Source organism: Dermacentor andersoni, chromosome 2 (genome assembly GCF_023375885.2).
Source record: "Dermacentor andersoni chromosome 2, qqDerAnde1_hic_scaffold, whole genome shotgun sequence".
Classification (NCBI taxonomy): Eukaryota; Metazoa; Arthropoda; class Arachnida; order Ixodida; family Ixodidae; genus Dermacentor; species Dermacentor andersoni.
In genome coordinates, this window is record NC_092815.1 from 26,368,396 (window position 1) to 26,386,237 (window position 17,842).

Below are 17,842 nucleotides of genomic sequence, written 5' to 3' on the forward strand. Positions count from 1 at the left end.
TAACGGGAGTCCGGCGCCTTGAACGAGTTTCAAGCGTTACGCGACACACCTAAATCTCAGCCGTTTCAAAAACATTAAGATGATGACCTTAATGTATTTGGCGCATACCCCCACTCACGGGGATTGGCCAAGAGTCGGGCAGATTTTCAGGGGCCACAGATCAACTGCGGGAACAGCTCTCCAGAGCTATTAAACCTCTATAAGGGGCTAAGATATCAATATCCCCCACCACATAAAGCATTAACAAAGGAGGAGGCCGCAGGATGGCGGAGACTGCAAACGGGCTCCTTCCCAAACTTACACATACTAAGTAGGATGTTCCCCACGCAGTATAGCGCATCCTGTCCGTGGTGTGGAGCTAAACCAACATTATACCACATTACATGGGAGTGTACAAGAAACCAGGCATTCCACAAACACAAAACACCAAGTGCGGAGCAATGGGAGAGCTGTCTCACCAGCCGCGAGCTAGAGGCTCAAAGAGCTCTAATAGCGCACGCGTGCGAGGCGGCCCGGCTCAGTGGAGCCCTGGACTAGGGGCCCATCCATGGCTGAAGAGGACCCAAGCTTCAAGAATGAAGACTTCGGCCTCGACCCGGTAAAACCTTAAAAGAGTCAATGAAGTTTTCCATTCCATTCCATTCCTGACTCACTGCCTGCCTTGCTCTTGTCTTTCTCTTCTTTCACTTGCGTTCTTCGTTACCGTTCTAATATATATATATATATATATATATATATGTATGTATGTAGGACGACGCAACGAGCCATGAAAAGAAGAATGATGGATGTAATGTTAAGGGATAAGAAAAGAGCAGATTGGGTGAGGGAACAAACGCGAGTTAATAACATCTCAGTTGAAATTAAGAAAAAGAAATGGTCATAGGCAGGACATGTAATGAGGAGGGAAGTTAACCGACGGTCATTAAGGGTTACGGACTGGATTCCAAGGGAAGGGAAGCGTGGCAGGGGGCGGCAGAAAGTTAGGTGGGCGGATGAGATTAAGAAGTTTGCAGGGACAGCATGGCCACAATTAGTACATGACCGGGGTAGTTGGAGTAATATGAGAGAGGCCTTTGCCCTGCAGTGGGCGTAACCAGGCTGATGATTATATATATATATATATATATATATATATATATATATATATATATATATATATATATATATATATATATATATATAATCTTTGATTTCATATACCATCATTTTGCCGCAGCCATATATATATATATATATACAGTGAACTCTCACTTGAGTGAACTTCAAGGGACCGAAGGAAATAGTTCACTTAACTGAAAGTTCACTAAACTGAATATTCACTAGACCAACATAAGACATGGCATACAGAGTCAAAAGTTTGAAGTGCAATTCATGGAGCAAAAGACGTGGAATCCATAGTGTTAGAAATGTGTGAAATGGAATTTGTACATATCAACAAGTACGAGATTCATAACAGTTATAATGCTGCCTTTATCACTTAGAAAAAAATATGTAATCTTCTTCTGCACTTGTACTTTTATAGCACAGGAAGTCAATGAGTCAATGTTCTTGTACACTTCTTCTGGCACAGCTTGCTGTTGAGACACAAAGACTCTCAACTTTCCAACGCACCCTACAACCTCAGCTAGAGTTATAGGGCTTGAAACTGGCTCTGCAGTTGCCTCTTCTTCGTCGCACTCTTCTTCTTCAGGACGAACACTGGAAACAATCTCCAGATCCGTATGTCCAGCACAGGTGACAGATCGCCGTGTGACAGATCGCCGCATTGCTCTGGCGGCGCTGTAAGCACCAGCGATGTTACTTTGTTCATGGCCTCTGAAATTACATGCTTGTTCGTTTTGTGCGGGTGATCTTGGAGGCTATGCCTCGTTGCCGTTCGTTTTCCGCGCCGCCGCTTTGCCCCAGGGGCGCTGTATTGCCAGCGACGTTACATTGCCATTAGAGCGGTGGTTTGATGAGGGCGGGCATCGGTTGCACCTGCAGTGCAGCGCGCAAAACTTCGTTGAACTGATCGTAAAAATAAGCCTTGGTCCTCTGAGCGAATTCGTTAAATTGAAATATTGACTGTTCCGAAATTCGTGTAAGTGAAACATTTTTGCATAGAATCTATAAGAAAACTGCCGGGAATTTCCAAAAAGTTCGTTATTCTGAAATATTCGATAAACCGACGTTCGTACAACTGAGAGTTTACTGTATATATATATATATATATATATATACGGCTGCGGCAAAATGTCATTCTATCTCAGAATACGGGCTCTCAGATGATTTGCGGTCCAGTGTATCATACTAGCGGCAGCCTTCTGTCTAGACAGCCTTCAGGCACGTCCATAATACAGTGTTCGTGTCTTAAGAGAACGTCCGCGATGCTTTTTTGCACCTGCAGCCGTTACACCCGTCACTGGGATGTTTTCACAGGTAGCGATATAATTAAGTCCTGATCCAGGCCTTGGGCTAATCTCTCTTTCTTTCTCTCTCTCTTTCTCTGAATGCGACACTTCTCCCTGAAGCTGTCCCCGTCAGACTCCGCGCATACAATGTGCAAACTTCCCACTTAGATCTCTGCATAGTTCGATGCAAACTGAAAAGCTTGCGCCTTTTCGCTCCAAATTGTTCTTCTTTTTTTTTTTTGACAGACCAGGGCCCATATTCGCGAAAGGCCCTTACGATAGGATTTTTCGCATGAGCATTTTTCAGCCAATCCTAATGCTACACATATCATTCGCGAAGGCTGCTACCCAATGACAAAGATGACTTACGAACGAAAAGCGTTGTGCATTCGGCCCCGTGTCTTCTCACGAGCAAAGTATTGTATTACGTCTCACCAAATTTCCTCCCATTCCCTTATAGATGGGAAGGCTCGGCCCGCAGTGTACATTTTACTTTCGACTAAGGAACTCTACTCATTGCTGCATATTTGCGCGGGTGTTTGCCATGGGCCGGTCATTGTCGACCAGCTCGGACACTTTGTGTACAGTCGGCGTCACTCTTGTGTAGAGCGCGGAAACGGCGGCCTCCGGGGCGCCCAGGAGGCCGCGCCGTTCCCGCGCTCTACACAAGTGTGACGTCGACTGTACATCGTGGAATCTCGGCATATATTTCGGTTTAGTTAGTCGGCATTTTATGGTCTGCAGCGACCGCCCAGAGGCAAACGCTGTGCTCAAATTTGCAGCATCAAAAAACAAGATAGGAAAACGTAGTCTTTTTAGCGGGAAGTAGCAGCACGTTCAGCTGACGTCACGCCAAGCATTGTGACTGTCTCTTCGATATTTAAGCGGGCGTTTGAGTTTTTCAGGTCGTAGCAATACACGGAAGGTGGTTTGTGTTGTTGTCAAAGCTCGAGTGGTCTGCCATATGCAGCTATAGCCTACAGGAGCGCATAGGCAAACTCGAGTGTCTCTTGCACAGCGCCTTCGCCTGTGTTCGAGGCGGCGGCAACTTGGAGACAGATATCTGGCCCGCATAGGGACACCCTCGTATCGCCTTATCAATACAAGCCCAAAGCGCACACGTTTCCTCTCTTGTCTCGAGGCGGCGAACGTCACTTTGACGTTGGCGCTCAAACCTTGGCCGGCCCAGAAGAGTTGATTGCCGAGCGAGGTGCCCACTCGCTGGGGAACTGCGAATCACGTCACTCGTATAGCTTGTACTGTAAATACGATAAGCGCTGCAATTGTTTTGCGGCGCCTGCAACCATTCACTTAAAGGCAATTGGAGCACAGTGTGATTCGAGGTATATTCAGCGTATACAATATTTTTGTAGGGAGCGAGTAGAACTGCAGTTGCTTGTTGGAGGCATAGTAGGCTGTTGATTCGACACGCCTTTTCGACCTTGTTTAAGCGTCCAAAAAAGCGTTCATACCTTATTAACACTTCTTTATATCAATTCGGTTATCGTATAATTATTACTGATATTGCGTACGTATTAGTCCAAAACAAAACTTTTTTAAATGTGAAAAGAAACGGCTGCACAGAACGCAGACCTCATTGAATAGCTGGGTTCGACAGTATTACCTGAGTGTGGGATGAACGTTACAGCCACAAAAACTAAGCAGGAGTGGAATCCGGTTGGAACGTATTATCCACAGTGCTGAATGTAAAGAGGCATCAGATCAATCGATAAATATATCACCCGCTTTATCATAAAAAAACTTACTTTTATGGTGTGCGCGCTGAAAAGTCATTTAAGAGCATGTTACCCGTTCGGCTGCAACTAAACGGGAGAAATCAAACATGTGCAACGTTACGGGTCACGTTATCCCATAGAGACGAAGAGATGAGAAAAGTTCATTTGAATGTCCGCTTGCTTGCTTGCTTGCTTGCTTGCTTGCTTGCACGTTTTCACGCCTCTGCAGCGTCGTCACGACATGTGGGCCACAGAGCGGCGAGCCATGGCGCCATTTGTCGGCGGCTCGATCCAGTAGGTCTTTTCCATTTGGCATCGCGCCAGAGGGATACCCCCATTCCTTCCGCCATCTCCCTCTTCTCCTGCCTCCTTCATATCTATCTCTCTCCTCTCGCTTTCGCGAGATCTCGGCTATTTATCACCCGCATATCGACGGATCCGCGCTGGTTGTAAAGCATGGCTCTCTCTCTCTCTCTCTCTCTCTCTCTCTCTCCGTCTCCGTGTTCTGGCTGCCGCCCTCGTAATCGCTTTTCCACCCGCGCTCTTTCATGTAGCTTCATTGTTTTTCATTCTCTATTTTTCTGTATACTGATTACCGATGAGAAAATAAAAATGTGCTGACATTTCCTACTACTCGTTATGACAGAACCTGATTTTCGCCGCCCGGGTCAATCTGAATCCTACGTTGGTTCATTTTTTTTTTTTTCGTGGAATGCTTATACGTGTTCCCGTCAGCGCGCATCATTTCCTTCTATATTATACGGCGCTCCGCGTTTGCCGCTGCCGAATCGACGGGCCCGCGCTGCGCTGCTCTGCCCGGAACGCTTTCCTTCGGTCGTTTCAGCTTTGCGGTCAGAAACAAACGCGGCCGCTTCCGTTCGAACTCCGGCTGCTGCGCAGCTGACGGCGTATCTCCGAAGCTTCGTGCCTCTCCGTGCGTTCGGCGACCCCACGACTACCATTTGCGAATGGCGCGTTGAGAGAACGAAGTACGGAAGGTATGTTACTTCGGCGCAAGCGTGCACGTCTTCGCTCAATCGCATTGGAATGCTTCTTACAATCCGTGTTCCATATGGATGAAACGGGAGCATGGCGTTACCGAGAATACGGGGGAACACGCAGTCGTGGCGTTTGTGGCACACCGTTGCTGAGTCGGAAATGTACCTTGACTTCAACATTGAAAACAAGGCTACTTCTTTGCCGCAAGAAACATTCAATGCGACAGCATTCCAGTGCTATATATACGCGGTGTGTGCGAGCCAATGACGAAGAGCAGATGGAGGAGGAAATTTAAGATATAGTCACAAAATACGTTCCCTGGCAGTGTAATTCTCATCCCACCTGAACTTGTTTCTTGCGTATTGTGGGTTTTACTCACGTGTGACCTGCGCTTGCCTTTACGGCTTTTATTTTTTTATTATTTGCATTTGCACTTTTTGCTATTGCCATTATTCATTGTGTAGCTTTGTTCTATATCCCGTATCTAATAGCTCTTGCCAGGGTTATTTATGGGTGCGTTAACAAACCAAATATCTAACCATAACTAACAGGGCTGCCAACTCCCTTACCCGCCGTGGTTGCTTGGTGGCTATGGTGTTGGGCTGCTGAGCACGAGGTCGCTGGATCGAATCCCGGTCACGGCGGCCGCATTTCGATGGGGGCGAAATGCGAAAACACCCGTGTACTTAGATTTAGGTGCACGTTAAAAAACCACAGGTGGTGTAAATTTCCGTAGTCCTCTACTACGGCGTACCTCATAATCAGATCGTGGTTTTGGCACGTAAAACCCCACAATTTAATTTTATTTTTTGCCAACTCACTCGCTTAGTCATTACATTCACCCGCTCGCTCGCTCACTCACTCACTCACTCACTCACTCACTCACTCACTCACTCACTCACTCACTCACTCACTCACTCACTCACTCACTCACTCACTCACTCACTCACTCACTCACTCACTCACTCACTCACTCACTCACTCACTCGCTTGCTTACTCATTCACTCACTCACTCGCTTACTAACTTATTCACTCGCTTATTCACTCACTCACTCGCTTACTAACTCACTCACTCGTTTATTCACTCAATCACTCTCACTCGCTTACTAACTAACTCACTCAATCGCTTACTAACTTACTCACTCGTTTATTCACTCACTCGCTCCGTTACTCTTCTCGCGCGCTCGCTCACTCGTTTGCTCATTCATTCACTCCATTCACTCGCTTACTCACTAAATCACTCACTCACTCACTCACTCACTCACTCACTCACTCACTCACTCACTCACTCACTCACTCACTCACTCACTCACTCACTCACTCACTCACTCACAGAAATGAAATAATGAAATCAACGCAGTCCTCCACCCGCGGCGTGGCATCTGCTCTCCAACGCAGAGATCCAAGACGCCATCAATGGACTCATCGATTACCTCGATGCCCAGAACATACGAAGCTTCACAGTCGTACACGGCCTCCGAAACTGGGACAGCCAGCCGAGCACAGCCGTGCCCACGTGCTCGCTCATATATCTACCTACCTGCCTGTCTGCTCGCAAGGCCCGCCGACTTGCATCGGGCGCGACGCGCAGCTTGTAATGCGATGTGAGGCACGCATCGAGGCGTCGACGGCTTCGGCTGCCTCATTAGCTACAGCGTGCAGAGCGAGAGATCAATGCGCGCCTATGTAACGATAGTACATCCGCCAGCGGCCATATAAATCCTCACTCCCGTTGTGGCGCTGATTGCGCCGGTTCCCATTAGCGCTTAGAGCTCCGTCGCTAATTATTCGCTCCTCTAAAGAAATAGCTTCACTCGTCCGTTCATCCGTGCGAGGTGAATGCGGCGGCGCAGCAGTTGTTGTTCATGCGCTGAATGCACTGAGCAACGCGAGGCGCTGTCTCGCGTACGCCCCCTGGCCGGTGTACGGTGAAGTGTATTGGGGACGCGCATGTGTTCCCCTTTCAATGGCCACCACGCGATAATCTGCAGCTCCCGAATCGGACGTCCTACGTAGTAGTCGTGCGCGGGAACGCGCGGCCTGTTTCCAGGAGGCGTTGCGCGCTGCCCCGTTCGCTGTGTAGCTCTGCATGCGAGTTGCACGTGGGATGGTTTTGGTGGTGCAGAGCGCGCGTGTGTATTCCTTGTCTTTCAAGCTGGTGCACATACATTTGCAGCGATGTCTCTGTTATGGCCTTTTAATTGACTCTGTCTTTACTGGTGTACGGCAATAGTATGCACGATGCCCTGCGGTGCATGGTTGTGGAAAACACATTTCTCTCGATTCCGAGACATTTGTGAGTGAACAGCGGTCACGTTGCAGACGCATGGTCAAGCAGTCGAAAGGTCTTGCATGAACCGTTTTCTGCTATCGCAGTGAAAACATTGTACCTGGATTGATCGCGTAGTCCTCGGCGTACCAGCATAACGCGCTGCAGCGAAGAGCGTCAGCTGCTCGAGACGTGCCGCGTAAAGCCGAGCGCAGCTGCGGCTGCCAGTATTCCTAGTTGGCAAGGCAATGTCGTTGAAGGGAACAGCACTATAAATGTGTATTGCCACTCGCTTTGGCTCGTCGTTTGCTCGTCGTTCGAAGACGTTCCCGATTGTATTTGCGTATCCGTTTGTCCTTTCGTGTCTGCATGCCGGCAGCATTTGTCGTCGGGACAAGTCCTCTAATTCTGCGCTGCTTTTCTCTCTCTCTCTATCTCCGCGTGAGTGTGTGCGTGTTCGAGCGTGTGTTTCTCGTTGGCCCTCAGTGTGCACAAGTGAATGCCGCGTGTTGTTTGTGTGCCAGAAATGCTTCGTGACTCGTTGTCGTCGCTTTGCGGGCAGCTATGCAGCCGAAGTGGGGAAAGTGCGAGGATCGGCTTGCGAAGGATTTCCTCGTGGCGCCTGTTTCCATCCCTCCTCCACTCGACGCGTTTCTCTTTCTTTGCACGCGTTGCGCAGTGGTAGCTCCTCCTTTTGTTTTCGCCGGCGCGACCCATGCGCGTGGTTGCCTCTATTGTGTCTCAATAAAAACGACGCAGCGTTGTTCGATCTACACGGTGTCACAAAACAGAGTCCAGTACCGTGCAGAGAAGTTGGCCTTGGGTTTCAGCGGCCCTTGCAAGCGCATGACATTGTGTTTGGAGCAAACGGAACGTCTCAGTGCTCGCGTAGAGATTCATAGCGCAGCGGAGATCGGGTTCCGGTGCGTTTCACGGTGCTGGCTATGCGTATGAGCAGAAGTCCCCGGATGCCTTGAAGACGAGCATCGCCGGCGTCCCGCCTTTCCGGATTGCACTGAGGCAGCGTGGTGTAGGCTGCGCATGTTCTGAGCCGCATCTGCCACCGTGCCGTTTGATCGCCGTTCTCGCAGTGCGGGCGGCGTGATTTAATCTGCCGTGTCGTGGGCGTGGTCGCGAATGACAAGCCGCCGAGGACGGCACTGCGTCGATGCTCTCACCTCCTTGATTGGAAGATGGGATGTGTATCCGCGGCTTCCACAGCGCCGCTTGGTTTTAATAAGACGAAGCGCATAATCTCCATTACTCTGAAATAATGAATACATTGTAGCGCCAGAAAAGGAAAATAAAGACTTGAGAGGGAGAGTACCAAACGACAGATTGAGTGCTGAACTTCAACTGATGTTATTCTTACAGTAGGGCAGGGAAAATGAACAAATGCGCATGCGTACTGTTAGTAATGTTTTTGACACCGCCCCAACGACCGAGCTCGGGTAGCCGGCTGTGTGTAGCCTCGCCAATTGCTTATCAAAGCTAGCCTGCATGGCGTGAGGGCACGACTTCATGGGAGCAGACGCAGGTTGGCTGGACTGTGTCCGCGCATAAGCCACGTTGACAAAAAGTCAGGATGCCAGAAAAAGCACACTAGACAGTACGTGAAATGTGCGACGGGTGCTATATACGCGATACCGCTGAAATGTGGGAAATCCAACGTTGGACAAACGGGGAGATGTGTTAATGACCGGGCCCGGGAGCATGAATTGCCTGTAATCAGCAAAGGTAATGCGCATTTACCTGCGCATTGCATGGTTTGCCTGGGAGGCAGATGCCAGCCACTACTGCGTGAGATAAAGATACTTGGCAGGAGTGGTGATACGTTAGCAAGAGAACTTTTGGAGGCATATCACATAAAAGAGAGAGGCACGAGTTGTATTAGTGATACGTCTGTTTTTCTGTTTGAAAACGAGTTGCAACTGTTAAAAACGGCACTGTAATCGTTCTAGGCAACACTTATGTATGCATGCGCATTTCTTCATTTTCCCTGCCCTGCTGTAAGAATAATATCAGTTGAAGTTCAGCGCTCAATCGGCCGTTTCGTACTCTCCCTCCCAACTCTTTATTTTCCTTTTTTGGCGCAACAATGCATTCATTAGATCCCAACCAACTCGCCCAGCAACAAGTTCTATTCTAAAATATTTTACCGCTGCTCAGTCGGAAGCAGCGGTGTGGTCGCACGCGAGTCGTTGGCACGTGTAGAAGCGCTGCGCGGACAAAGAATGCGCGCTGAAAGCGAGATCGGTACGAGCTGCGTGCCTCCGCCCTCAACGTGTCGCAACTCGCTTTCGAAGCGCCACGTTGTAAACAGATATATTTCTGTACAAGCGACGTCCCTATCCACCTACGTTAGCTCTCTTCCGTTCTTGTTTTCGTCCTGCCTTTTTTTTCTTCTTTTTTTTCATTTTCGACACAAGCCCTGTTTGTCTTCCGGAAGCGATATGGCGAAGCGGCTTTTCTGTAGTTGTTATTTCTTTTGCGTGTCCTTTTAGAACTACCTTCATCTGTTCTTTCGTCGGTCTCGCCTATTTCCTATCTCTTGTCCAAAAGATCGCTGGTGTACGCAGGGCGCGTAAAACTGGCAAGCATCTTTATTTATTTATTTCGTGATGGGCATGTCGTACATCCGCCCGCAAACAGTTTGCCTTTTGTTCTCACGTTCGCGGTTCAGTGGCTCACACATGGCGAATTCATTTCTCTCAGTCATATAGTTCGCCCATTCATTCATTCGTTTGTTCGTTCCTTCCCTCATATTCAATCGCTCGTTTACTCGTTCGTTCGTCCTCGATCTAACGTGCGACGTAGCGAATTCAGTTGGTGATGGTGTTCCAAGTACCGTATTGCTCTGCTGTATAATCTGGTTTCGTGTGATTTCAAGCGTAGATCGAAATTAAGGCGGACTCGTCCACTGTACGTGGAGCCTCTCATTGCCCCAGTGCTGCTTATGGATGTTGTACCCCAGGAATCAATCATATTGCTACGGAATAGTATTACCGATGACGAAGAGGCGAGCAGTAAGAAGACGACAACGATGATTGGAGGCTAGCGCGGGCTGTTGCCTCTTGGCCAAGTGCGGCGTATTACGTTGTAAATATACTTGTGTATAGCTTTTCATCTGCGTCTTCTTACGTAACAATATAAATCAGCGTGAGCCGAAATAAAAAATAATCAGATGGGCCATAGTTGTTCAGATCCATCTTTACAACGCTGAGTGGACGATGCTCATAAACACGAGACGAGATCGCTTATTGGTGCCGTCCTTTCTTTTTTTCTTTAGAGAATAATAAGAATTTTATTCAATCGCAAGTCGTAGTTTACATACTAATCATCTGGTTCCTTAGCCGATCACGGCCAGAAATGTGCCCATGAGAAATCAGTAAACATGCTGAGCGTGTGTTAGTTTCATGCGCGCTCGCTTTACGTACTCAGTTTTGTGTGTATCATTTTCGTTTGTGCTTAAATATGGATCAGTCTAACTCCTTTTAATGCGAATTATTATATAGGAAGCTCTCAGCCAGGTCATGCAAGGTTATATTCAATCGTTAGGTTCACCGTAAAAAAAAAAAAGAAGAAAAAAGAATCAAATTGCCGCTCACTAATCCGGCAAAAAATACTAGTCTTAAAACAGACCTAACAATGTCTATAATACTGAAAAGTAACGAAGATATATGCAGTACTTAATTATTGAGATTTCAAATAAATGTCACTCTCTTGATTTTGTGAGGATTGCGAAACGATAAGCAGACGTAGGTGTTTTAAAATAGTGAATCTGCGTCGTCGGGGTTCACTTAACGTGACTCACGTGGACATGCGATAGTTGGGGTTCCAGGAGCGTCCTCTGAGGACGAAGGCCGCACCACTCGCGACCAAAAGTGCGAAGCTCCGCCCCTTCGACGCGCTGGAGCCGCGGCAGCGCTCGCTCGCCGGCACTCTCCACAGCTGCTAATTACTAATTGTTAATTACTAATTTCACTAATTAACTACGGCACACATACTCGCGATACTTCACCATGACACACATTAACTGTTAGGTACAGTTTAAGACTGTAACATTATTTTCCCGGATTTGTAAGCGAATTTTTTATTTTTTTTTAGATGAGCCGGGAAGTTAAAATATGACTTTGCTGAGAGCTTTCTATGTAATGCTTCGCGTTAATAAGTTATGCTGAGATGTATTACTCGAATTCATTTTGTTAAAGATGCGCGAACATTGGAACCATTCGAATAACGAACCCAATATTCTCCTGTTGGATTCGGTTCTCGAATCGAATAGTCACTGTTGGAAAATCTTAGTGTTTCTTTTTTTCTCTAATTTTTTTCGATTACTTCATGTCGTCGACTATGCACGATCAAACATCAAGTCGAAGCGAAGGTGCGATAACTTTCATTCCACTCACAGTGGACATAAGTAGAATTCGCTGCGCATATCAGGGAGTCAGACTGTTCCGGCTAAACCATGATCACTCGCAGTAAAATTTCACTCAGTTCGGCAGTGCATATATTCTTTAGTAGTACCAGAGTCCTTCAGTGGTAGTACCTTTAGATGCAACACATATGTCCTCTCATCGTGTTAAATCTGAATGCGTTTCACTGCAATATACTTAGGGTCCTTCATTTTCGGGTAAAATTCGGTTTCTCCCCAAAATTTGTCCTTCCTTAAATAATAATAATAATAAATACAGGCATTACAAAACTAATGAACGCTGCCGACCTTTTGTGACCAAGTGGTTTAGTATATATCATAATATTAATGTTATTAATATGTAGATATAGTATATGCCTCGTTCGGTGCCTACCGACATTGAGTGAACGAAAGCATTATTTAATTGTTGCATATTTTAGTATCCCCGTTTAATTGAATACAACAACGGGGCATTGCAACGCACTTCTCGCACGTAACATGCATGCAAATGGCGGCAATGCACTAGGAAGCGAAATGACGCAGCGCCTGCATCGTGTATGGTAGCTGTGACATGTTTACCCGACTGCATTGCGTTCCAAGAAGGGTAATTCCATTGATTTTGTTGCAAGAGCGTATTTTGGGAACCAGTAAAACAGGATGACAACAGACGAGAACGAAAGGCCTGACAAGTCCTCTAAAGGACACAGAAAGTTTCCCTATGCATATGATAATGTACGTCAACAAGGGCTTGCGAGATTTTAGGAAAAGCGTCACACCTCCAGCGAAGCATGCCCACCTGCGCTACTTTTTGTATGTTTTTTTACAGCGAAGCTGTTACACTCTAGTTGTTCTGAATTTTTCGTGCCGTGCTCACCAAAAAAAGAAAAGAAGTAGAGAAACAGCAGCTGGGCAAGGTGTTTGTGTTTGATTTTCCGCGTAACATAATTCGCGTATTCGAATTGCAATCCAATGCTATATCGTGTCTGCAGGTTGTGTGTAATTCGTACTTTACGAATTTTCTGACGCATTTTACTTTGGAACATTCAATTACTTCAATAACGCACTTGCGCTAGGCAGATGGCCCACAAGAATGAGGATGTATGCTGTCCTAACGGTACCGCCATCTAGCGGCCGCGGCCACTCAGACAGATCTCGAACACCAGCTGGGGAAAAGTGCCTTGACTTTCAGTTTCCGCGTAACAGATTTATGTTTTCTCGTATATTCGAAGAACAATCCAAAGCTATCATGTCTGCAGCTTGTACGTAAGTCGTACTTTACGCATTTTCTGGCGCAGTTTACTTTTAAACATTAATTTAGTTCGACAAGACTTTTGTGTTTGGCGCACGGCCTAGAATAATGAAGCTGTATGCTGCACTTCCGCACACGTGCGTGACGTACGTCGCTTGTGGTGTTGGTGCTTATGTGACGTCATCTAACGTCAGTTGGGGTGGTGGTACTTGTCTAACGTGCGCACCACCTTCACTGTATATCCATTTTCGCAGGGTGGAATGGAGGTTGATTTCGGTTTTTACTAATAAAAAGTGCAGATGAGAAAGTAAACAAGGGATAACCGGACCCGTCTCTTCCTTTGTTTTTATGATGTAGATGTTGTTACTTGTTTTTTTTTTTTTGTAGCTTTGTTGTTGTTGTGGTTTTTGAAATATGGTTTATCTTAAACGTAATATTGATGCCTAAAAACGAGGACTAGTTATTGTACTCCTTTCCTCTGTTAAAAAGTGCAGAGAATGACGTAAAGGAGGAATCGGCAGACGCGTCTGCATTAGTTTCTTGCTTTCTTTTTTGTAATGTATTTGTTTGTAAACGTAACAATGAAAATTAGGGTTTGTGGAGGTAAGCTCGTCACATGTTTTGCGAGCATCTCTATTTGCCATTACACATTTCTGTGAGTGGCTTAGTCTGTTTAAGTAGAACATCTGTGTCCAAAAGGAGGCCATTTGTGTTACTGGTTTGTAAATGTTACGGTAAAATCCCGAACATTAGGCTGCCAGAACCCCCAGGGTTATTCCCGATTTTCTTGCCAGTCAACAAACACCCTCAATTTCTCCCCGGTTTTGCTCTTTTAAAATGACACCCGATTTTTACCCCCCGAAATTCAAGACATGGGAAACCCGAAAACGAAGGTTCCTAATTATATTTGTTACGAAAGTGGCGCTATCTGCCGCACCATTCTAATTTAGGGGAAAAGCGTCCTCTTTTTTTTTTTTTTTTTCGCTGCGCCACCCTCGCAGAGTACACGTACTTCTGGTTTAACCTGGAAGACATGCATAAACGCAATTGACTGGCCCACAAAGCTGCCTCTGTAAGCTGTATATGCATGAGCCGGAAAATCCTTAGTTTTCGAATAAACTGCTTAGTTGTTTCTAATGCTCCCTTCGTGATATTTTCTAATCGGCAGTTTAATAACAGAAACATTCTAATACTGTGAATACTAGGAGTGAATATTCTTTCATATTAATAACGAAAGGCTCGCAAACTTTTCAAAATATATTCGATTCGCTTCCGGCACTATATTCGATTAGCATTCGATTCGATCTGGTAAACTAGTATTCGCACCACCCCTGCTTTCTTTCTGAATGTTATTCAGTGCTTGGATACCAAATAATGTTAATACAAATTCCGCTTCGAAAGGAAGATCGAGGATGACAGGTAACTTGGCGATCATGCATGGTCTCATTGATACCATCGTGGAAATGTTGCAGTCTTCCTGGACGATATCTTGTGGGAATTTCGAAGGGGCAGGAAATCAGGAGATTCTCGCAACGAGTGCAGTAAGAGAGATGACACTTTTAGAAGTAAACATCTAATTCACGGCTCTTTAGCGTGGAATGACGCGTATCGCGATCTTGTCCGCGTCTATCGTATCATGTTCGACTGGAGCGCTTACGCTGTCTTGATACGTTCCTGTTTCTATGACTTGTGGGTCAAACGTCATTGCATCTCACTCACATCGTGAAATAGCGCCTGTAACGCGACTACGTAAACCCCCTACGACTACGGAGCGACCAAGGGGGTCATATACTTCCGGAGCAGAGGTGGCTCTTCAAGAGTGACGCCGGTCGCTGCCATCTTGCTAGAGGCAAGAATCCCGAAACGCCGTAGTGGCCGTTGTATAGCGCAGGGTATGTTCGTCGTGCTTATTGGTTTTTCGCTCTTGCAACAGCGGCATGCTTTCCGAGCGCATGTAGTGCGCTGGGAAAGCATGCAACCTCAGCAGGTCTTAGCTGCACCAGTCGCGTAAAGATGACGCTGTGTGTAACGTGTCACTTTCATTAATTCATTTCTTTATTTGCTTGACAATACATGATTGTCGCGATGCAGGAGACTAAAAGCGACGTTAAGGGTCGCCTGACTAGGCCTGTAGCACCACATTGTGCATTCACCACACAACGGCACTGGAAAAAAAGGAAAACACGGAAAGCAAAATAGCATTGTAAACAGCTAGAAAGAACACACACACACACACACACACACACACACACACACACACACACACACACACACACACACACACACACACACATATATATATATATATATATATATATATATATATATATATATATATATATATATATATACACAGCAAAAAAGTAGTTGAAAACAGATATGCCTTAAAAATAAAGGAAAGCAAGAATAAAGATACTGTTTTTACAACGTACACATTAAACGTGAGCATAAGCGAAAAAGCACGTATATAAACACTTGTGTTCATACATATATATGCAAATGAAAGAACTAAGCACATCCAAGAAAGTATTTTTGTTTTTTGAATGATGATATGGACGGAGAGTGCTTTGTCAACGTCAGTACTTGCGGATGACTATTTAGCAGATGAGGGATTTGACATTTTAAGAGTTCCTGTCCATAGTTGGTTGTAGCTGTGGGTTTCGAGAAAGCGAAATGTCTAAAGTCATAATCAAGGAATGCTGTTAGAATGAGTAGTAAGAAATTGTTCACACTCATTGGAATACTCCGCATATGTAAGTTCAGAGGGACGTTGCTTATACACTTCACGAATGCTAAGAATATGCTCTGACGTAAAATAAGATGACACGTGTTCATGATATGGTAGGTCATGAGTAAAACGAAGATCAGGTGTCGACTGGAAATATTTTCTGCTGTTCCTATGCCTGCGTAGCAATTCTGACTGATGTTTCAGTTGTCGTGTGGGTTACAATCAGAACTAAGTTCTAGACGGGGTGGATGAGTGGCATCAATTTTTCTGAGTACGTATGGAATATGGAAGAACGTCCACAGGGAAGTTCATGACGCAAGCTCTGGCTTCAGCATATGACTATCAACTTGCACAGGATGCTAAACACATAGCTTGCGGCGCCTTGTGTAAACCAGCTAGGTAATGTTGTATTCTAAGATATAGAATAATTACCGTATTTGCGCATAAACAACGGAACCACAAATATAACGCGAGGGGGACCGTCGCTCTCTCTGAAAAAGAACAAAATTGCTTATTGTAGAAATTACTATATCAACATCAGTTAGTACTATAAAAACAGGAGAAAAATAAAATGTATACCCGCAGGGATTTATTCATCGTTACTTCAAACTGCCCTTGCAAAAAAAAAAAAAAAAAGTGAAAGGGCGAGCGCTGACGTATGTATTCACGTCGGCGAGAACGGCGTCGTCATCCATAACATCCACCAAAGGTTACTGGACAGAGATCACTTCAGAAATGCTCGCGACACAATTGAACAGGGCAAAGCTTTACGCGGATTGCGCGGTGATGCACAACGCGACTTCGAAGACCGTTCACTTGACGCGCCGCACAACAGCGCCTATCGCATCTTTCACAGCAATTAGTTGGTAAACAGCGTTGAATATTCATTTCTCACTCACATCACACAAGTTTAGTTTGTGTGAAGAGACCGTTCATAATTTAACCAAGCGAGGAAGTGCGATTGGCAAAGCGTTCCGTTGATAGCTTTTCTCAGAGCCTGCGGTAATAAATCGACGCAGGAATATTTTTTTTTCATCCACAACAGCGATACGCAGGTGCGCACTGCTATACTTTCTAAAGAGGTTTATTTTTTTTGTTCATTGCGGAGCCGCAAAACACGGCGAGCGCCGCGCGTGGACTGCGGCCGCCTGTGCTACAGCCGCGCTGTTTTGCCTCTAGCAACAAGGCTGCCGGCGGCTTCACTCGCTCCAGTAGGCGGTTGCTAGGACTGCCACTCCAGAAGTTTTATGTAACCTCCTTGGGAGTGACAAGCTTAAAAAAAAAAAAAGAGAGAGAAAGCAATTGTGGGGATGTTCTGTGGCGTCCTCTCTCCACGCGCGCTGAAAATAACAGCTGCTGGCGAAGGCGCCGTCTGGCGGATCGTTTGCAAACCTTGGCGCCACCGCCTCCCGTCGATCCCGAGCAGACGTGCACCGAGCGTACTCCGGCGTTGACGCAGTGTACAGGCGTCGCGCAACTAGCACCGTATAATTGCGAGGCGTGTTGCCCAGTCACTTGTTCTTTCCGTGTTCTTGCGATTTTGGCCTCTTCTCCTCACGGCGATCGTGTGACCTCCGTGTGTGCGAGACATCCTGCCAGTCCGTTTCTTCGTTCTTGACATCGTCGAGAACGGTGCGCCGAACGTCGTTGGGCGGAAAGGAAAACAGACAGCCGCTGGAGTCTCGCCGAACCCCGGAGCCAGCCTAAAGTTCGTGCGTGCGGATTGTCATCGCCAAGGAGATCGTACCTAACCACCGCGGATCCTCGGATGTCCACCGTGACGCCTAACTGAGTGTGCTTGGAGGGAGAACCAACCCTATCCTCACCGCCACCCGCAGTATATCCGTTTTATTTCCTCAGCCCGTGACCATCGTCGTTGTCGTCGTGGTGGCTTCCGTCCACCGCGCTTACGGATAATGGAATGGCGACCCGGTTACATCGCATGAGCTTTTCGCCGGCAGGTATGTGTGTTCCGTATCTGTTACCAGGTTACCGTGGAGAGGGCGCCCCGGCGTCGCTCACCCCTGCACGGATGCATCTTCGCGCATGGTTCTGT

The 17,842-nt window shown here is 46.6% G+C and overlaps 1 protein-coding gene across 5 annotated transcripts in view; it reads left to right on the plus strand.

The window, feature by feature from the left end:
- The window catches only part of HDAC4 (histone deacetylase 4), a 327,955-nt gene that overhangs the window by 164,768 nt on the left and 145,345 nt on the right, over positions 1–17,842 (plus strand). For 3 of the 5 annotated variants that reach the window (XM_072286363.1, XM_072286366.1, XM_072286364.1), the window contains exon 1: positions 15,433–17,747. The exons of the other annotated variants lie outside the window; for them this stretch is intronic. In XM_072286363.1, the coding sequence (XP_072142464.1) occupies positions 17,708–17,747 (40 nt within the window). In that variant the 5' untranslated portion in view covers positions 15,433–17,707. Of the gene's footprint in view, positions 1–15,432; positions 17,748–17,842 lie in introns of those variants that run through there. 5 annotated transcript variants of the gene reach the window in all.